At 42.1% G+C, this 22,306-nt stretch overlaps 2 protein-coding genes across 3 annotated transcripts; one reads left to right on the forward strand and one right to left on the reverse strand.

Moving 5' to 3' along the window:
* Nucleotides 1–8: 8 nt before the first annotated feature.
* On the reverse strand, nt 9–13,973 carry LOC115130958 (cathepsin F-like). The gene is given in 15 exon segments (XM_029662561.2): nt 9–902; nt 1,064–1,122; nt 1,217–1,307; nt 3,039–3,103; nt 3,263–3,463; nt 3,572–3,668; nt 5,441–5,589; nt 5,893–5,922; nt 5,925–5,990; nt 6,110–6,191; nt 6,303–6,370; nt 6,492–6,573; nt 7,758–7,868; nt 11,846–12,088; nt 13,784–13,973. Coding segments are annotated over 14 exon segments (1,410 nt in total). The 5' UTR covers nt 12,080–12,088; nt 13,784–13,973; the 3' UTR covers nt 9–827.
* A 9-nt stretch (nt 13,974–13,982) lies between these two features.
* Nucleotides 13,983–21,836, forward strand: LOC115130952 (seipin-like). Of its 2 annotated transcripts, XM_029662552.2 has the most exons (10): nt 13,983–14,733; nt 15,383–15,704; nt 18,377–18,458; nt 18,595–18,738; nt 19,037–19,066; nt 19,494–19,628; nt 19,707–19,804; nt 20,534–20,663; nt 20,864–20,957; nt 21,053–21,836. In XM_029662552.2, the coding sequence occupies exons 2-10, from the start codon at nt 15,451–15,453 to the stop codon at nt 21,337–21,339; spliced, it is 1,254 nt and encodes a 417-aa protein (XP_029518412.1). In that variant the 5' UTR covers nt 13,983–14,733; nt 15,383–15,450; the 3' UTR covers nt 21,340–21,836. The 2 variants fall into 2 exon arrangements, with proteins under 2 accessions (XP_029518412.1, XP_029518413.1); XM_029662553.2 differs by lacking the exon at nt 19,037–19,066.
* Nucleotides 21,837–22,306: the final 470 nt, after the last annotated feature.

Consider the following 22,306-nt stretch of genomic DNA (forward strand, 5'->3'; position numbering starts at 1 on the left):
ACAATGAATAATGGATATGATATTTTTTTTATTAATGGATCAAATATTTTTTTTTATTAAACCTTTATTAAACCTTAGTTTGTCTAGTTACACAGCACTGCAATATTTAACAGTTAATAGGCTACACATCAGTCAATGTATGATCCTTTTAAAATAAAATAAAAAACATGCAAACCCATTCATTATAAGTACTTGCACAGTGAAGTTTTAGACTGAGGGGAGAGATTGACGTTATGTGGTATTGCACAGAACATGTTACAACAGACAAAAAGTCTAGCAAAAATGCACAAGCATTAATTCTACACTAGAGCATCCGCACAGAGAGTAGTCAGATGCAGGGGAACATAACGGACACTAAACAGCATGACTGAAGTCTAAATATATGACATCCCCTTTATCATTTAGACTGTTATTGTAAAGATATGACCGAAATGACCTCTGCCTAAAACACAGCAATTCAATTAAAATATCCTTAAAGGCTAGTAGGAAAATCACAACAAAAGATCAGTGTTACCTTAGAACTATAGAACTATAGCTTCATCGGAGCTGGTTTGTTTTGAAAGAGAAGAATGGGGTATGAATAAATGCTGCTTCCCCTATTTAAGTAAGCTGTCAGCAGGTCTTCCAGTGCATTGTGCAGTGTTCTGACTACACAATTAGGGGGGTAGGGGATGAGTAACGTTGCAGTTCTGTCAGTTTGTAGGTAGTGTGTGTGTATATGTTTGGGGGGGTGTAGGATTTGTTTTTTTTAATCCCAGGTGAAGATTGAAATAAAATATTATTCAGATCACGTGTGTGTGTGCGCTTGTTTGTGTGTGTCATATCGCCTAGTTCACAATAGCAGATGAGCACATCTCGTTGATTCCACAGAGCCTGGATCCTCTGTACAGGTAGTAGTAACCCTGGAGGGAAGGAACACACAACAGGACATGTCAGGCTATTAATACACATGTAAAATGTTCCAAGAGTTCAGGCATGACTAGGTATTATGCATGCATTGTAAACAAATACACTGTTTACAAATGCCTTGTCATAGAGGTTCAGTGTGACAGCTTTCTGTTACCTGTTCTCCATAGTCCTCTCCCCAGCTGTTTTTTATGGCCCAGAAAGGTTTGCCTTGACCTGTACACAGAAACAACCAGACACACACTCATCACAGTGTTATTATTACGCTAGGTTAATGTAAGGTAAATCAGTAGTTAAGAGTCAGTCTCACGTTCTCCGTAGCCCACGAGCAGCACTGCATGGTCAATCATCCAGGGGTTGCAGAAGATCTTCAGAGGGTGGGACACGCCCTTCCTGTAAAACTGAGGACAAACAACGAGAGAAAAGCAGGTGGGATTAGAAAGATAGATACTAGTCACTTCATTGTTCAGTTGTGTTTTAGTGATGCTAATTTCAGTTGCATTAAGAAAGATATGACAGGCCTCCCGAGTGACTTCGGTCGTCAGTTGAACTGTGTTTCCTGCAACACATTGGTGCAGCTGGCTTCCGGGTTAAGCGGGCGGGTGTAAAGAAGTGTGGTTAGGCGAGTCATGTTTCGGAAGACGCATGACTTGACCTTCGCCTCTCTTGAACCTGTTGGGGAGTTGCAGCAATGAGATAAGATCCTAATTGGATATCACAAAAAGAAAGATATGGCAGTGGTGTTACCTGCAGGGGTTGGAACCAAAATTATTTTTCAATTGTTTCATTCTGGACAGAACCACTTTTTTTTGTTTCGTTCCACTGTTACAACCAGCAAAATAAAGTTCTGAACCGGTTCAAACCCTAAAAAAGTACTGGTTTATATTGTTCCTTTATTTTCCTCTTTTTTTTTCATTTAACTCATTAAATTATTTCACCAATCAGTGTGGAAAGAGCAGGCAAGCTAGTTGTTTACATGTGTGATGGACAGACAAGTGTAGCCTATGGCGCAAGATGCGACTGAAACTTTGCAGTTGGGGAGAGAGCGAGATAGGTTTGAGGAGGCTTGAAGCGCTGAGCATCTTGTTATGACGTACATTGAATGAATTAGGTCCACAGAATTATACCTAGGAGAAGTGGCTTCTATGTAGGAACTTTGAACGTCTTTTGAGCTAGCTAGAAAACAAACTTGATTTAGCTAGCTAACAAGCTTGTATGTGCAGAGAATTAAAAATAGCTTTTTGTAGTTAATAAGTCCAACGTGATCACTAGGCCTATAGAATCCTTAACTAGCATTGAAAAAATGAAATCCATTCTTCTCTAGCTAATTAAAAATCTCTCTCCCTCCTATCTTCTGAATCAAGCCTGTAATGTCAGTACAGTAGCCTATGCTTCAAAAAGAGGAAAGGGGCAGGTAGCCTAAACACACACAGGTGAAGATTTTCAGCTTGCAGGCAGACACTGGAATACGTTTCTGAGTGACACAGTGAGGGCTTTGCATAGGCGCTTTGTTGTGTTTTGTTGTGGGACTAGAAAAAAATGCCTGGAACGTAAGATAACGTTATTAGGGCCTCCCGGGTGGCGCAGTGGTTAAGGGCGCTGTACTGCAGCGCCAGCTGTGCCATCAGAGTCCCTGGGTTCGCGCCCAGGCTCTGTCGTAACCGGCCGCGACCGGGAGGTCCGTGGGGCGACGCACAATTGGCCTAGCGTCTCCCGGGTTAGGGAGGGCTTGCGCACCAGCGACTCCTGTGGCGGGCTGGGCGCAGTGTGCGCTAGCCAAGGTGGCCATTGGTGTGGCTGGCTTCCGGGTTGGATGCGCACTGTGTTAAGAAGCAGTGCGGCTTGGTTGGGTTGTGTATCGGAGGACGCATGACTTTCAACCTTCGTCTCTCCCGAGCCCGTACGGGAGTTGTAGCGATGAGACAAGATAGTAGCTACTACAACAATTGGATACCACGAAATTGGGGAGAAAAAGGGGTAAAAATTCAAAAAATTTAAATAAAAAAATAACGTTATTAACCGCTCCCATGCTTTTAAATTAGTGGTTCTGTTCTGGAACAGTATGGATCACTTTCATTCCAGGTTCCGTTTCTGTTCCTTCTGTTCCATGAACCCATTCAACCCCTGGTTACCTGCATTGCGAAGGCGTTCAGAGCCACAGATACTGGTCCATTCTCAGCCAGCCAAGCAGCAATTTCTAAACATAAAAAGGAAAGGAAAACAAGATTAACACATGGCCAACCCTCCTCCATATGTAACTGCATCGTTCAATCTTCATCCAATCCTTCAACCTATCATCCGTGTCTTTATCTCTGTCTAGTATCTCTCTCTCTCTTTCACCTCTCCTCCCACTCACCGTTCTCGTCCTTGGACAGCTCCACGGAGCTGTTGATGTAGGCAGTGACTTTGTCGGTGGTGAAGTCACAGCTCTGCTTCTTGCCGGTGTAGCTGTAGTCAGTCTCTGTCTCCAGACCACCCAGCTTCTCGATGGCTTCATATGCATTTGATGGAAGCCCGCCCCCACAGGCCTGGTCCACAGTATCACAGTCCACCAGCTCTGTGGGTGATAGGACATTGAACCAATCAATTCAAAACTGTTATGGAGAAAATGGAAACTGTGCTGTTGTACAGGTAAGTGTATGATACCTACAATGCTTGTGCTTACCTTGCTCAGAGAGAGACACTAGTTTACCCGTTTTCACAAACCACTGGCCCTCAATGTTTCCTGTCACTGAGAATGCCCAGCAAGAACCACACATGCCCTGCAATACAAACACAAGTCACATAATCAGCCATACACACACACACAGGCATTACCTACCTCCACCTTTTCCATGAATTGTGTCATATCTACAGTATGAATGAAAGTATGACTTTTGCTTACTTAAACTTATGTTTAGTGAAGCATCAAAGAAGAGTCATGAATACTTTGAATGCTATATAAAGTATTTTTAAGTTGTTATTTGTCCGATAAAGAAATCCATAAAGACACTGCTCAAAAAAATAAGGGGAACACTAAAATAACACATCCTAGATCTGAATGAATGAAATATTCTTATTAAATACTTTTTTCTTTACATAGTTGAATGTGCTGACAACAAAATCACACAAAAATTATCAATGGAAATCAAATTTATCAACCCATGGAGGTTTGGATTTGGAGTGACACTCAAAATTAAAGTGGAAAACCACACTACAGGCTGATCCAACTTTGATATAATGTCCTTAAAACAAGTCAAAATGAAGCTCAGTAGTGTGTGTGGCCTCCACGTGACCTCCCTACAACGCCTGGGCCAACTCCTGGACAGTCTGTGGTGCAACGTGGTGTTGGTGGATGGAGCGAGACATGATGTCCCAGATGTGCTCAATTGGATTCAGGTCTGGGGAACGGGCGGGCCAGTCCATTGCATCAATGCCTTCCTCTTACAGGAACTGCTGACACATTCCAGCCACATGAGGTCTAGCATTGACTTGCATTAGGAGGAACCCAGGGCCAACCGCACCAGCACATGGTCTCACAAGGGGTCTGAGGATCTCATCTCGGTACCTAATGGCAGTCAGGCTACCTCTGGGGAGCACATGGAGGGCTGTGCGGCCCCCCAAAGAAATGCCACCCCACACCATGACTGACCCACCGCCAAACCAGTCATGCTGGAGGATGTTGCAGGCAGCAGAACGTTCTACACGGCGTCTCCAGACTCTGTCACGTCTGTCACATGTGCTCAGTGTGAACCTGCTTTCATCTGTGAAGAGCACAGGGCGCCAGTGGCGAATTTGCCAATCTTGGTGTTCTCTGGCAAATGCCAAACGTTCTGCACGGTGTTGGGCTGTAAGCACAACCCTCACCTGTGGAGGTCGGGCCCTCATACCACCCTCATGGAGTCTGTTTCTGACCGTTTGAGCAGACACATGCACATTTGTGGCCTGCTGGAGGTCATTTTGCAGTGCTCCTCCTGCTCCTCCTTGCACAAAGGCGGAGGTAGCGGTCCTGCTGCTGGGTTGTTGCCCTCCTACGGCCTCCTCCACGTCTCCTGTTTCCTGGTAGCGCCTCCATGCTCTGGACACTACGCTGACAGACACAGCAAACATTCTTGCCACAGCTCGCATGGATGAGCTGCACTACCTGAGCCACTTGTGTGGGTTGTAGACTCCGTCTCATGCTACCACTAGAGTGAAAGCACCGTCAGCATTCAAAAGTGACCAAAACATCAGCCAGGAAGCATAGGAACTGAGAAGTGGTCTGTGGTCACCACCTGCAGAACCACTCCTTTATTGGGGGTGTCTTGCTAATTGCCTATAATTTCCACCTGTTGTCTATTCCATTTGCACAACAGCATGTGAAATTTATTGTCAATCAGTTTTGCTTCCTAAGTGGACAGTTTGATTTCACAGAAGTGTGATTGACTTGGAGTTACATTGTGTTGTTTAAGTGTTCCCTTTATTTTGTTGAGCAGTGTACAATCATATATACACATTTACAATCATACCTGTAGTCATCTCCAGTCTGTAAGACCATCTCTAAACCCTGTCCTACCTGGTTATTGACAGGGCTGACAGCTCCATGCTCTCTCCAGTCCCAGCTAGGCGGGGCGGGGCCGTGGGTCATGGCTGCAGGCTTCATGGACCGCTGACATTTCTGCTGGCTCAGCAGGGGGTTCAGGTACAGAGTCCTAAACTCCTCCTCTGGATGGTGAGAGGGAGTGGGTAGAGGGAGGAGAGGAAGAATATTAGGATTTTTCACAGTGTACAGCTGAGGAGTTGTACTGTAGCCTTTTGGAATTAGCTATGTAGAAGTGGAATTACTCAACAGGTTAACTAACTCTGCAAGGGAACATGTTTCAAACGGTCACAGAATCACACACACACATAGTATGTCCAGTTGCTCCACAGAAGAGCAGACGGTGACCTCTTCGGCACGCTCAGTGGATGTTCTGGAACGGCATCGGGCTTATTAATCTGCATTCTCACGCATGCACACACACACACCTGTGAGGTCGCTGAACTTGGTGACCCCAGATCCAGAGACTGGAGCTTCTCAGCGGTCTTCAGGTTCTCATGGAAGATACGCAGCCGCCGCTCAGTGTCTGTAGCAGCAAAGGTCAGAGATCAGACAAAAATGTTATGGTAAGATGTTTTACCTTATCATCTGTGGAGGTGGATGGTCTATGTTGTGTAAAATGATGGATTGACATTTATCTCTCACCCTCTTTGCTGCTGTAAGTCCTATTGTATCTGACCATGAACTCTTTGAACTGACCCAGAAGCTCCACTAAATACTCTGTCTCCTGTCACAAAATACAAGTTAATTATTGACAAGTAAATTAAATATACGCATACAGAATAAACGAGAAAACACGCTCAAACACACATACAACAAGCGCTACGTTTTCTATTACCTCAACTGGTTTGCTGGTGGAGAGGGACAGAAATTCTACTTTGTTGGTCTCAACTGGTTTGGGATCAACTGAAACGCAAGCATCATGAAAAACAATTAGATGTAGCTACGAGTATTTATAGAAACAATCCTAAACAAATAAAAGCACAAAGGTACATTTAGTTCCCAAAGTTAAACCTTTGACACAAACCTGCTGGCTGGCATTTCTGTTTGAGCAGGGTGGACTTGCTCTCCCAGGGAATGTCCCAGACCTCAAACACACACACCTCCGTCTGACAGAGAACATGTCAGCGGAGAAAACATGGTTAGTGAGATAATCTGTGTTTATTTTATTGGGCTTCTGTGTTCATTACTTGTATATAAACAGTGTAATGGACCACCCACACAGACACTGTGGTGAATAAGGTGCAACAGAGTCTCTTCAACATCAGGAGGGGATCAATACTTATTTTCCACCATAATTTGCAAATAAATTCATTAAAAATCCTACAATGTGATTTTCTGGATTTTTTCTCTCATTTTGTCTATCATAGTTGAAGTGTACCTATGATGAAAATTACAGGCCTCTCTCATCTTTTTAAGTGGGAGAACTTGCACAGTTGGTGGCTGACTAAATACTTTTTTTGGCCCACTGTATATATTCTTAATTCCATTCCTTAGTTAGATTTGTGTGTATTGGGTATATGTTGTGAAATTGTTACATATTACTTGATAGATATTACCTTACTGTAGGAGCTAGAAGCACAAGCATTTTACACCTGCAATAACATCTGCTAAACACATGTATGTGACCAATAAAATGTGATTTGATTTGATAATAGAATGTAGTGTATGTTTGTGTGCATTTCAGAGAGAAATGCCTGTGATTTGCTGTGCCTGTGAAATGCCTGTGCCTGTGATGGTAAAGCACATACATATCCTTTGTATGTGACCTAATGTAAACATCCAACAACAGTCTATTTCTGAACCGATACAGAAGTTAAGTAGAGGGGTGAACACTATGAACACTTTGTTTCCTTGACCTTGGAGACATTCCTGATTAAGTTTCTGCTAAGTCATGAAAACAAATACAGCAGGCGGAACAAATAAGGGGTAGCTGACTGCTTGTGCACATAGCTGCAGCAGGGGATAACAGTGTGTAAAATTCAAGACAAGTTATTTATCACAAGGTCCTGGTCACATGACTAGGGGAAGGGAGTACAGACAGATAGAATAATAACCTAAAATAGACCCAGATACACACAATTGCCTTGATACTGGCCACTTCTGTGTTGACAGTTTATTTACATTTGTGGTTTAGGTTTTGCCAATTTTCAATATTGTAAAACTTTGGGTTTTGATTTGATGAGGAGGACTGACATTAGTTTCGCTGTACCTTCTCTGTAACACTATCCCCCTCCAACAACCCACACTGTTATCATCCCAAGACAGAAAAACAAACACACACAGGCCTCACCTTCAGGTTGTGTTCCTCTGGGTAGAAGTCACAGGTCATCAGTCTGGCAGCCTTCTTACACTGGGTGTTACTTAGCTCCACCATGATGCTGTATCGGATTCCCTTCACCAGCTACAAGACAGACACACGCAGAGACAACACAAAGAGACAAGGTGAATGCACCAATTTGTAAGTCGCTCTGGATAAGAGCGTCTGCTAAATGACTTAAATGTAAATGTAAATGTAAACAACACACAGAGTCAATACACAGAGACAACACATAGAGTCAATGCACAGTGAAAGTCAGCCTCTATGAAAAATAAACAAAATCAACTCTGCGGTTCTTGTATTGCCATCTAGCTTACAATTTAGCTCTAATGTCACTTTCAAGACCAATATATGGCATTTATAGGCCTAGCTAAAGGGGCTGATTATGCTGGAAAATACAGGTATCCTATTCAGCAGAGCACTAACTGGCTAGTCTAGCTGAGACAATGGGTTTGTTGAGGGCAGTGTTGGGGAAGCTATTCTAAAAAGATAGTTTACCAAGCTACCAATTACTTCACACTGGAAGAAGTTAATCTACACTACCATTAAGAAACATATAGTTGACTTCACTAAAGTTAATCTGAAAAAGTAGTTCACAACATCCAAACTACTTGTAAATCTGAAATGTCAGGGTACAAATTGCAAGACAGATGACTTTGGGTTCATATGTTAACAGAATGTGTAATTTAGCCTATTAAACACAAAAACTATGTTTCAAGTAATAATTAGGCAGGTCAGACACCGAGAAGGAGATTCTTGCCTACTTCACCCATATTTTATTTTAGCTAAAAAAAAGTAGTATGTAGTTCCAGTAGTAAGCTACACCGCTACATGGCAACAAAAAAAAAGTAATTAACTGGGTCAGATCTGATATGACGGATTTGTCCTGAAGGGCCCGCGCAGAGCCGAACACAACTGCTCCAGTAGTGAAAGAAAGACAGTAGAAATTCAGAGATTCAGTACCTTAGATCACTGCACCAAATAACATAGCATGGCAGCAACACATGAAAACACAGCATGGTGGCAACACAACATGACAACAGCATGGTAGCAACACAACATGACAACAGCATGGTAGCAACACATGAAAACACAGCATGGTGGCAACACATGAAAACACAGCATGGTGGCAACACAACATGACAACAGCATGGTAGCAACACATGAAAACACAGCATGGTGGCAACACAACATGACAACAGCATGGTAGCAACACATGAAAACACAGCATGGTGGCAACACAACATGACAACAGCATGGTAGCAACACAACATGACAACAGCATGGTAGCAACACAACATGACAACAGCATGGTAGCAACACAACATGACAACAGCATGGTAGCAACACAACATGACAACAGCATGGTAGCAACACATGAAAACACAGCATGGTGGCAACACATAAAAACACAGCATGGTGGCAACACAACATGACAACAGCATGGTAGCAACACATGAAAACACAGCATGGTGGCAACACAACATGACAACAGCATGGCAGCAACACATGAAAACACAGCATGGTGGCAACACAACATGACAACAGCATGGTAGCAACACAACATGACAACATAGCATGGTGGCAACACATGAAAACACAGCATGGTGGCAACACAACATGACAACAGCATGGTAGCAACACATGAAAACACAGCATGGTGGCAACACATGAAAACACAGCATGGTGGCAACACAACATGACAACAGCATGGTGGCAACACAACATGACAACAGCATGGCAGCAACACATGAAAACACAGCATGGTGGCAACACAACATGACAACAGCATGGTAGCAACACAACATGACAACATAGCATGGTGGCAACACATGAAAACACAGCATGGTGGCAACACATGAAAACACAGCATGGTAGCAACACATGAAAACACAGCATGGTGGCAACACAACATGACAACAGCATGTTGGCAACACAACATGACAACAGCATGGTGGCAACACATGAAAACACAGCATGGTAGCAACACATGACAACACAGCATGGTGGCAACACAACATGACAACAGCATGGTGGCAACACAACATGACAACAGCATGTTGGCAACACAACATGACAACAGCATGGCAGCAACACATGAAAACACAGCATGGTGGCAACACAACATGACAACAGCATGGTAGCAACACAACATGACAACATAGCATGGTGGCAACACATGAAAACACAGCATGGTGGCAACACATGAAAACACAGCATGGTGGCAACACAACATGACAACAGCATGGTGGCAACACAACATGACAACAGCATGTTGGCAACACAACATGACAACAGCATGGCAGCAACACATGAAAACACAGCATGGTGGCAACACAACATGACAACAGCATGGTAGCAACACAACATGACAAAATAGCATGGTGGCAACACATGAAAACACAGCATGGTGGCAACACAACATGACAACAGCATGGTAGCAACACATGAAAACACAGCATGGTGGCAACACAACATGACAACAGCATGGCAGCAACACATGAAAACACAGCATGGTGGCAACACAACATGACAACAGCATGGTAGCAACACAACATGACAACATAGCATGGTGGCAACACATGAAAACTCAGCATGGTGGCAACACAACATGACAACAGCATGGTAGCAACACATGAAAACACAGCATGGTGGCAACACATGAAAACACAGCATGGTGGCAACACAACATGACAACAGCATGGTGGCAACACAACATGACAACAGCATGGCAGCAACACATGAAAACACAGCATGGTGGCAACACAACATGACAACAGCATGGTAGCAACACAACATGACAACATAGCATGGTGGCAACACATGAAAACACAGCATGGTGGCAACACATGAAAACACAGCATGGTAGCAACACATGAAAACACAGCATGGTGGCAACACAACATGACAACAGCATGTTGGCAACACAACATGACAACAGCATGGTGGCAACACATGAAAACACAGCATGGTAGCAACACATGACAACACAGCATGGTGGCAACACAACATGACAACAGCATGGTGGCAACACAACATGACAACAGCATGTTGGCAACACAACATGACAACAGCATGGCAGCAACACATGAAAACATAGCATGGTGGCAACACAACATGACAACAGCATGGTAGCAACACAACATGACAACATAGCATGGTGGCAACACATGAAAACACAGCATGGTGGCAACACAACATGACAACAGCATGGTGGCAACACAACATGACAACAGCATGTTGGCAACACAACATGACAACAGCATGGCAGCAACACATGAAAACACAGCATGGTGGCAACACAACATGACAACAGCATGGTAGCAACACAACATGACAAAATAGCATGGTGGCAACACATGAAAACACAGCATGGTGGCAACACAACATGACAACAGCATGGTAGCAACACATGAAAACACAGCATGGTGGCAACACAACATGACAACAGCATGGTGGCAACACAACATGACAACAGCATGGCAGCAACACATGAAAACACAGCATGGTGGCAACACAACATGACAACAGCATGGTAGCAACACAAGTCACAAAAGTCCAAAAAAACAACACAAAAAGTCCCCAAAGCACACGCATCCATGAGTTGCTCCTCTTTTCAGTTCGCTGCAGCTATATAACGTTAGCGACTGCAATGAGATGCAGTGCCTTGGACTGCTGTGCCTCTCCGGAGCAGTGACTGTGAGAACGGTTGTTGTATGTGGAGGATGAGGGCTACAGTAGGTATATCAGATAGGGGGGAATGAGACCTAAGAGGGTTTTATAAAAAAGCATCAACCAGTGGATCTTGCGACGGGTAGATAACCAGTTTACAGAGTAGTATAGAGTGCAGTGATGTGTCCTATAAAGAGCATTGGTGGCAAATCTGATGGCTGAATGGTAAAGAACATCTAGAGTAGCCGCTCGAGAGCACCCTCAAACAGCCCACGATACAGTATTATGACCTACAACCACAATGGACAGTAACTTGATTTTAGGCTATTATTATGAGATAAAAAATATATATAAACAAATAACATTTTCACAACACTGGTGTAGTCTACCTGTTTACTGGCAGAGAGGATCTTGCTAACTCTACGAACGTGCATCGTATTGGACCCCATGTTATAGCGCTCCTCTGCAAACTTCAGTGCCTTCTTCAAACCTGGGTCGTTTTCCGACAAACGGACAGAAGACCCGGGTGCCCCCATTAAAGTGTCATCCAAATCGGCCAGAACCGAGGCCAAAACCGCCAGGGTTAGGCAAAGGATAACGGGGCAGCGAAATCCGAAATCCATCCTGTCTGTCTGTAGAGCAGAAAAAGTCAAAGGGACCGTGGACGGTAAGATTATAAAATGGGATGTTTGTTTTCCCAGTTAACTGTCATCCGACAATGCGACAAGAAATCAGCAGACCAGGGTTGCCAGGTAAAGCGAGAATTTCTAGTAAATGATCACTCAAAACCCGACAAAAAGGCCTGAAAACTAGGACACACACAAAAATTCACAGCAAGAGGAGTTGCCATATCTATACAATAAAACCCTTTTCCATAATGTTATCGAGACAATTAAGAAGGAATATCATAGTAACTTGTAATGACGTTAGAAGAAAAAATCGGGTATTTCAATCTATGACATAATAAAGGAATGTCAATATGTGACAAGAGAAACGATAATTCGCCCTTATTAATTAACTCACTTGACTGCTATTATTAAGCAATAAGGCACACGGGGTATGGTATATGGCCAATATAGCACGGCTAAGGGCTGTTCTTAAGCAGATGCAACGCAGAATGCCTGGATACAGTTTTAAGGTATTGCTTATTGCTATTATAAACAAATGTTAGGCTATTTTCTGGCAATTGTGCTGTTATTATGTTCCAGATGTTAAGACTAAGTTAAGACTAAGTCGTTATAAATGGGCCGTTTGCGAGAATGACTTGTCATTTCAATAGGCATAGACTACAGACCCAAATCTGGGTTTATGATTCTAATAACATTTTGCCATAGTTTGCTTAGATAAAGACAGATAGGTCTACATCTCATGTCAGATAGTTTACAGTAGCATAGACAATATGTAAACTGAACGATTTAGCAGCTTGCTTAGTTCAAATTAACATACTAATTTATTCAACATGAATAGCGAGGACATTTCTCAATAAGTGCTTTTTCCCCCAATAGCCTGCTGGAATAGGCTACTGAGGATGAGGTCATGCTTTCAATCACTGAATTAAATATGAATCATATGTATATGAACTGAATATGCTTGTCAACAGCTGCCAGTGTTTCTTTTTTTGAATTGGTTTTACCTGTAGCCTAATATGACTACTGTTACAGTGAATCTAATGTGTTCATAATAACACAAGTCTACAACAACAATAAACTGAAGTTGTAGGCGATTTATTAAATAGTTTTGCCAGCTCCCGGTAGGCTTCACAAGTGGCACACATAGATTTGCAGTGACTTCAGTGATATCGTAATTTCAACATATTTATTGTATCAAATGGTAGCCTACAATGGCATATACATTAATAGGCTACTTGATGGCCAACAGAGGCACATTTTTAATTCAATACATTTAGCCTCGTGTCCGTTTCATTGAGGAGTTTTCCCCATAAAAAGAATCATACGAGGGAGTTCCATAACTTCCATTTAAATGTTCACTCCGGCAGCCCCCGAGACCAAAGAACTGAGCATGCTTAAAGCACTTCGCTTGATACCGTTTTATTTAAACAGTTATAATTAGAATACAGTTTCAAATACCTCCGAGCGGATTTATGGAACGCACTCTAGTGCGCCTAAAGTATTTCTCCAGTGCTTTGTCACCATTATTTATTGATGTGCATCAGTTCTAGAGTATTAATATGTTTTATGGAAAAAGGTTTCTCCATAATGACAATGTAAATAGCCTACATATCTACCCAAAAAGTTGTCTCAGCCAATAACTGTAGTGATCTCTCAACACACACACACACACACACAACTACTCACTCACTCACCCACCCAGCAACAGCCTTTCTCAGGAGCAGGTCACAGTGAAATATATATTTTTAAGAGCAGTATGCATTGGCGGCCGCGGTGCAACATAGACATAACCCAAAAACCCGCAACCCGCGACCAATACATTTTCAGCCGCGACATCGTTTTCAAAGTAGCTCGATTTTCTGGAAAACTACGAACACGGCAACACTGCAGCAGAAGGCCCCAAATAGAAATGGTTACACAATGGATACAATGTTGCCAGAAACAACGATGGAACCGTGGGCGGACCGTGGGCGGAGCTACAGGGACTGTACTTTAGTTTTGGGTTTTGTTCAACAAGCCTTGGCGCTGCATTCTTGATCTCAAGTTGTTCAAGTTTGTTGTAGGCTAAGTAATGCATGCACTTCACTGCAAGCTAATAGAGAAAATATGCATAATAATAACATATATATAAAATATTATTATATTTGAATTCATATCCATTCCAGAGACAGGAAATTGTTTAATATCCTATCGTGAAGAAACTGGATCCGACTTGGTACCAAATATTGGGATATTTCAACATCCCAAATATTACTCAACAACACATCTGAAGAATGTGAAGAGCAATTCCTTATGCAAATAAATGAGAAATGACTTGTGCTGGTATGGGTGATACTGATATCAGTTGAATGTTCTGTTTGCAAAATAACTCCCTGTCTTCTTGTTTTGGTTATTGTAACCCTACGTGAGCGACGCGACCAATCCGGTGTTTTTTTTCTATCTCAGTAGCCTATTGGAGAGCTTGTCTATAAAGGCACTGAGAGCATGTTTTTATATCTTTTTGTCTGTGCTGCAATACATGCTCTTAGAGAAGAAGTTGGGAGAAGGGGTACAACTTTCACTGCTCATTATCAAATAAGTTATTGAAACAATAACACCATTTTATTTTATCTCGGCACCAATATCCGAGGTCATTGAGACATTTGGAGGTGAGTTTTAATACTTTGGCAGTGTGCTCTCTGTGTCAGTAACTAGAGAGTTTATTAAAATGGGACTATATCTTTTCCCACAGTTTTATCATTGGAGGACAAGATTAAACGTGTATTAATTGTTACTGCTGGTATATTTAGGTAAATTGAGTGTCCATTGTTAGTTCCTTTATAAATCATTTTTTAGGAATATTCTGTATTCTTCAATCGCTACCCTTTCGATCTTGACAAACTTCACTCATCTCATCTAGTCATCTGATGTAGTTTGGTTACACTTGTGACTTGTGAAATTAGACCCAGTGGTTTCATACCACTCAAAATCATCACTGCGATCACTGTCTGTGCCTTCAACCCTCTGTCACACAGGCCTCAATAGTCTCTTCTCATTAGCCCTCAGATATAGGTCTGTCTTTCGCTCTGTTCATATAATAGATCAAACGCTAGAAGTTAGAGCATTGGGCCAGAAACTGAAAGGTTGCTGGTCAAATACCCAAGCCGACAAGGTGAAAAATCTGTTGATGTGCCCGTGAGCAACCCTAATTTGCTGCAGGGGTGTTGTACTACTATGTCTGACCCTGTAAAACAACACATTTCACTGCACCTATCCCGTTAATGTGATAATAAAATTTATATATTTTTTTTTTATGAGAACCTGACCGGATAGCTTAACCAGAGAAGTTCTATCAAGCATCAGAATAAATCATCCACACTCCAGAGATGGACACAGGAACTGAACCTATGGGCACCGGAGGTCATCATGGGTCAGGTGATCCAGTTGGACCGGCGCTGCTCTGGCTCCAGGACACTGTTACCACGGTAACACTGCAGGCGCGTCAGAGGGTGTTACAGGGAGCGTTGTTACTGTGTGCTCTGGGACTGTTACTATGGACCGCCATCTTCCTCTACGGGAGCTTCTACTACTCCTACATGCCCCTAGCTACCTACAGTACACCTGTCCACTACTACTACAGGTGTGTTTTACACACATACAGACACACTCTCTCTCACACACACGCTGTCTCTCTCTCTGTCGCTCTCTCTCATACACACACACACTGTCTCACTCACTCTCACACACTGTCTTTCTGTCTCTCTCTCTCATATGTTGTCTGTCTCTCTTTCAAACCCCACAGGCCCTTTTGGGTTGGAGGGTTTGTATTTTGACCTGTAGTTCATTCACTGTAATTGGAGAATCCAGTGGGTTCTAGTAGTCTTTAATAGTTTATTCTAAGATCTGTATTTGATCATGTCTATGTTTTTGCTGTTTGTTCGTTGTTATAGAGACAAACAAATTGGAGAAGTGGTATATCCATTCATCTCCGTTTTGGATAGATAACTATTCGTGTCGTTGTTTGTATAGATTTTTCCAATTTCCCCGAAGTGGTTAGATTCTATGTGTAACGTGTACGCTAATAATCGGACAGCAAGAACAGGGAGTGAATTTAATAAATAAATGAAGATGGAACAAAACAAGAGTAGTGTACAGACATAACATAAACAGAGTCAATAACGCCTGAGGAAAGACCCAAGGGAAGTGTCAGATATAGGGGAGGTAATCAGGAAGGTGATGGAATGCAGGAGTGTGTCATCAGGTGCAGGTGGTGGCAGGTTTGCGTAATAGTGAGTAAACTGGCGACGTCGAGCGAGTGGGAGTAAACGTGACACTATGGATTCTTCAATAACGTTGAAGCTGATTACTGACTTGCTGTTCCTTCTTTTTCCGTAGTGTATTTATGTATTGTTTTAGTGATTCACCATAGTGAAAGCATAGTATCAGGTTTTCTGGGTCTCTGTTTATGGTTGGACAGGTTTCTCAATTTCTTTCGTTGGTTTTTGCATTCTTCATCAAACCATTTGTCATTGTTAATTTTCTTAGGTTGAAATTTTTAGATTTGATAGGGAAGGTATTAAATGTCAAAATGTCAAATTGTTTGTAAAACTTACACATTTTGTCCAGGAAATTCTCTAAAAGGGATTGAATTTGTTGTCTAATTGTTTTTTTGTTAGATTTCCACACTACTTTCCTTCCATCTATAGCATTTCTAAATATTATTCAGTTCCTTTGGCTTTGATGCCTTATGATTGAGCATAGCTCTGTTCAAGTAGTGTGATTTTGCTGTGATCTGATAGGGGTGTCAATGGACTGACTGTGAACACTCTAAGAGACTCTGGGTTGAGGTCAGTGATAAAGTAGTCTATAGTACTACTGCCAAGAGATGAGCTATAGGTGTACCTACCAAAGGAGTCCCCTCTAAGCCTACCATTGACTATGTACATACCCAGCATCCGACAGAGCTTCAGGAGTTGTGACCCATTTTTGTTGGTTATGTTGTCATGTCTAGGGGTATCCCAATCGTCTCAAGGAACGGACCAAAATGCAGCGTGGTATGTGTTCATGATGAAGTTTTTAATTAAAACACTGAATACAAACTATACAAAACAATAAACGACCGTGAAGCTATAGTGAGAACTGTGCTGACACAAGCAACAAACATAGACAATCACCCACAACCCAAAATGACAAAACAGGCTACCTAAATATGGCTCCCAATCAGAGACAATGACTAACACCTGCCTCTGATTGAGAACCATATCAGGCCAAACACAGAAAGAGACAAACTAGACATCCAACATAGAATGCCCACTCAGATCACACCCTGACCAAACAAAACATAGAAACATACAAAGCAAACTATGGTCAGGGTGTGACAAGGGGGGCATATGGAGGAGGGAATGCTGTCACCTCCAGGTAGGTGTTTGTCCCCCTGTGTGCTAAGGGTGTCAGGTTCTTGTCCAGTTCTGACATTTAGATCGCCACAGACTAGCACATGTCCCTGGCCCTGGAAATTGTTTATCTCCCCCTCTAGGATGGAGAATCTGTCATCGTTAAAGTATGGGGATTCTATTGGGGGGATACAGGTAGCACACATGAAGACATTTTTCTCTGTTGACATAATTTCCTTATTCATTTCTAAACAGATGTAAAATGTTCTTGTTTTGACTAATTTAATAGAGTGGGTTAGGTCTGCTCTATACCAAATTAGCATACCCCCTGAGTCTCTTCCCTGTTTCACAACTGGTAGTTTGGTGGATGGGACTACCAGCTCTCTGTAAGCTAGAGGGCAACCAGTGGGTCCGTCTCCTTTACACCATGTTTTTTGTAGGATGACAATGTCTGTATTTCTAATTTCTTTGATGAAGTCTGCGTTCCTGCTCTTTAGGCCAAAGGCAGATGACCTAAGACCTTGTATATTCCAGGATGAGATAGTAAGAGCTTTGTGTTCCATAGCGTCTAGTGTTTTTTTGTGTGGTTGGGCCTGTTGCTCTACTCATGGCCTGGGCACATGTCCTGCTGTCATGTTGAGGTCCTTGCCTTAGGGGCGGGGGGCATAGGGGGCAGAAGGGGTATAGGTCTGATATGGGAGGGCCTATATAGGGTGTGGCCAGGGTTTGCTTGTGGTGATCTTAGCTGGTTGGGGTGTGGCTGGTGATGCTGTGGTCTAGGTGTAGGTTTGGTGCAGGTCCTCTCTCTCTCTCACACACACACATTCTCTCTCTCTCTCTCTCTCTCTCTCTGTCTGTGCATACATATTTTTACAATAATTGGAATTCATTACGTTTTTGACTCCCTTTCCTTCTGCAGGACGGACTGTGACTCCTCAGCTTCTCTTCTCTGCTCCTTCCCCACCGCCAACGTATCTCTCCTGAGGAATGGCAAGAACCAGGTGATCCTTATATACACTGTTTATCCATCCACCTTTATTAGCCTAGGTAACGATTTGAAACGTTTTCCAAATTCACAGAATTAATTGGAAGGTTTTCACTATGATGTTTGAACTCATTTGAACCCTCCCTCTGAAGGTGATGACATACGGCCAGCCCTATCGGATCTCTCTGGAGCTGGAGATGCCTGAGTCGCCAGCCAATCAGGAGTTAGGAATGTTCATGGTCAAGATGTTCTGTTACTCCGGACAGGGGCAAACTGTGACCTCTTCAGCACGATCTGTGAGTTGACCAGTGTTGGCAATACCAAGTATTGTGTTGGATTTGTTAATGTGCATCTCATAGTTGCATATTAAACAACCCTGCTTTGCACTTTTTAACATTAATCTGTTTTGATCTGTATTGGTGTGGTGTATTTTGAGTGTATGTTTGATTTTTGTATATTGCTGCAACCAAATTGACCAGCAATGGGGAACAATCTATATCTTCTGAATCTGAACAAATCAGCTGCACATTTAAATATTCTGATTGTCCTGTATTGGTAAATTGAACACCATGTTGGTCTGCCTCGCTGTCTCAGGTAAGGCAGCTCAGCTCCAGCTCTCGCTTTGTGAGTACGCCGCTGCCCCACACTGACCTCCCACGCAGCTGTCATACCGCATACTATGACTGCTTATGACATCTCTTATATAGTTAAATATAGAACTGCTTATGACATCTCTTATATAGTTAAACATAACTATATTACTGCTTATGACATCTCTTATATAGTTAAATATAACTATAGAACTGCTTATGACATCTCTTATATAGTTAAATATAACTATAGAACTGCTTATGACATCTCTTATATAGTTAAATATAACTATAGAACTGCTTATGATATCTCTTATGTAGTGTTTTTACAGTGTAATAAGCTTTATGACAGAGGTACAGTATGTCAGAGGAATGTGGCAATGGACAATTAACTAAAATATGCATTAGAAACTGTATACATTGGCCATAGGGTGTCCTGCTCCATGTCCTGTTTCTATTAGACAATGCTGCGGTATCGCTCCGGCCTGCTCCAGACTCTGGGAACACTGTTTCTCATCCCGTTCTTCCTGGCTGGAACGGCTGACCAGAAACAGTTGGTAGAGGTGGAGCTCTTCTCCGAATACAGAGAGGATTCTGTGAGTCTTTTGCCGCCCAGTGTGTGTGTGTGTATGTGTGTGTGTATGTACAGGGCTAATCCCTCTCTCTATATATAGTATGCCCCCACTATAGGAGCCATCATTGAAATCCAGTCTCAAAGGGTGCAGATCTACTCAGCAAATCTCTACATTCACGCTCACTTCACTGGCATAAGGTTAGCTTTACCTCATATTAAATCTTTAACAAGTATGAAACATTTTGATTTACTTAAAGTAACACATTTACTTGAAAGTATGACCTACCCCCCCCCCCCCCCCCCACTCCAGTGGTGAAAAAAGTACCCAATGTCATACTTGAGTAAAAGTAAAGTTACCTTAATAGAAAAGTAAAGTTACCTTAAAAGCAAAGTTACCTTAATAGAAAATGACTTAAGTAGAGGTGAAAGTCACCCAGTAAAATATTACTTGGGTATTTGATTTTAAATATACTTACACTACCAGTCAAAAGTTTTAGAACACCTACTCATTTAAGGGTTTTTATTTATTTGTACTATTTTATGGTTGAGAGAATGCAATGCGTGTGCAAAGCTGTCATCAAGGCAAAGGGTAGCTATTTGAAGAATCTCAAATATAAAATATATTTTGATTTGTTTAACACTTTTTTGGTTACTTACTACGTGATTCCATATGTGTTAATTCATAGTTATGATGTCTTAAAGAAATAAAGAAATACCCTTAAATGAGTAGGTGTTCTAAAACTTTTGACCGGTAGTGTAAGTATCAAAAGTAAAAGTATACATTTCCAATTCATGTAAAAAAGTACATTATTTTCTTTAGGAATTTAGTGAAGAAAAAGTAACAGTTGTCAAATATCTACTTAATTAGTATGTTAAAGTATTTTTACTGAAGTACTTTACACCACTGCTCCTCTCTCCCCTCATCAGGTACTTCCTGTACAACTTCCCGACACTGTCAGCAGTAATGGGTGTGGCCAGTAACTTGTCCTTCCTCAGTGTTCTCCTCCTCTTCAGCTACCTGAGGCTCATCTGGGGCCGATTTATCAACCCCCAAAAGGTGAGAGTGGAATCTCCCCTAGAACAGGAGAACATGGTATGATTCACATAGTGAGACGGTGTAGTGGATCTTTTTATAACCTGTGTATACTGTTCTCGTACCTGTCCAAAACATTTCTTCAGAGACAGTAGTCCCAGTACGTTCTAGTATATTCTGCGTGTGTTCATGTATGTGTGTGTGTCTGGGCGTGTGTGTATGAGGTGAGAGATAGGATTAATCTTCATCAGAGGCTAGCCGGGAGCGACGAGAGCGAGGACACTGAACACCTACAAGATTACCAGGATGACACTACAGGTAAGTACACACTTGTACACACACCTGTGTGAGATGTATAATGTGTTGTTTGTTTCCTATAACATGATGTTATGTTGGGTGTGCTTTTCACTCAGGAATCAAGAATTCTTCATCGGATGCACTACTGGAGGCACATCAGATTACAGCAACCCATCTGAACCAGAAGGAAGAGTCCATTCTCAAAGCAGATGGGGGGGAGTTGGACATCAGACATGGAAGGTTTCAGAGTGAGATAGACGAAGAAGAGATCATTGCTGAGGAAGAGGGGGAGAATATGGGCATGTCTCTTGACCCAGAGTTGGAAGGGTCATCTGAGACAGCAAAGCAGCCAGACAGCATCCCCAGCAGACTGACTGGAACCTCAACCTGTGTGATATCCTGATGGAGAGCTCCAATGGATGCACAGTGGCTCAATGACCAATAGTTGGGCGCCAAAGTATTATCTTTAGAGGGGGCCTTGTACTTGTACTTTGTTACTGTAAAACAATATGAAGATTTGTTAAGTTTTAAAAAACGTATGTTTAAAGCTGTGTGAATATATTAATTTTTGTGTCCTCTTTTATTTAGTTTATTTAATGTTGTGTGATGATTCATGCAAAAACCAGACAATGTTGAAATATTTGACCATAGGCCTCCACCTAAGGTTACCATTTTACTGTAGCCTACAGTATTGCACAAATGGAGTAAGGGTTATATCAGATGACCTCAGTATTATGAAACATTCAGGGTGGATGACAACACAAAGTGCCTTCCTCATTTTAATATGTTTGCATGTTACCAGATGGTTTTCCATCCAATTGGCAACAAATGTTCATGTGAATATTCTAAAATCCACATTAAAAAAATATGAACATTTTTCCACAAATGTTTTCCAACAAACGTACTTGTTGCGTGATGATGTAGTGCACACAAAATGTACTTTCTTGCGTAAGTTTTCATGTAGGCCTGCCGAACAGATAGTTTTGTCACAAACTGTTGCGTTAAATAGCAAATGTGCCTAAATAAATTGTAAAATAAATAAATTGATACATTGTAGAAATGGGCGGGGTTTACGACTTTGTAAATATGGTAACTAGTGAAGACCAGGCTGTGTAGCTAGACTAGTTTACATGATGAGATTATTATGGATAAGAGCGAGTATATCATTTTTTTTGTCAAACGGCAGACAATCATCGATCATCATGTGACCAGAATAAGACCCCTCGATATTCATCGGAATTAGCATCAACCTCATCACCGTGTGAAGTTCATAATTTACATCATCTGTCGGCCTAATAAACTGCATGATTTCACGAGTGGTAGTGGGAGAACCACACACCATATCATCGCTTCGATATGATAGTTATTAC

This window comes from Oncorhynchus nerka, linkage group LG6, assembly GCF_034236695.1.
Source record: "Oncorhynchus nerka isolate Pitt River linkage group LG6, Oner_Uvic_2.0, whole genome shotgun sequence".
Classification (NCBI taxonomy): domain Eukaryota; kingdom Metazoa; phylum Chordata; class Actinopteri; order Salmoniformes; family Salmonidae; genus Oncorhynchus; species Oncorhynchus nerka.

Coding starts and splice junctions, on each gene's coding strand:
- LOC115130952 (XM_029662552.2), top strand. CDS start 15,451: ATGGACACAGGAACTGAACCTATGGGCACCGGAGGTCATCATGGGTCA. Junction 18,459..18,594: donor TGAGGAATGGCAAGAACCAG/GTGATCCTTATA, acceptor CTCCCTCTGAAG/GTGATGACATACGGCCAGCC. Junction 19,805..20,533: donor GCTCACTTCACTGGCATAAG/GTTAGCTTTACC, acceptor TCCCCTCATCAG/GTACTTCCTGTACAACTTCC.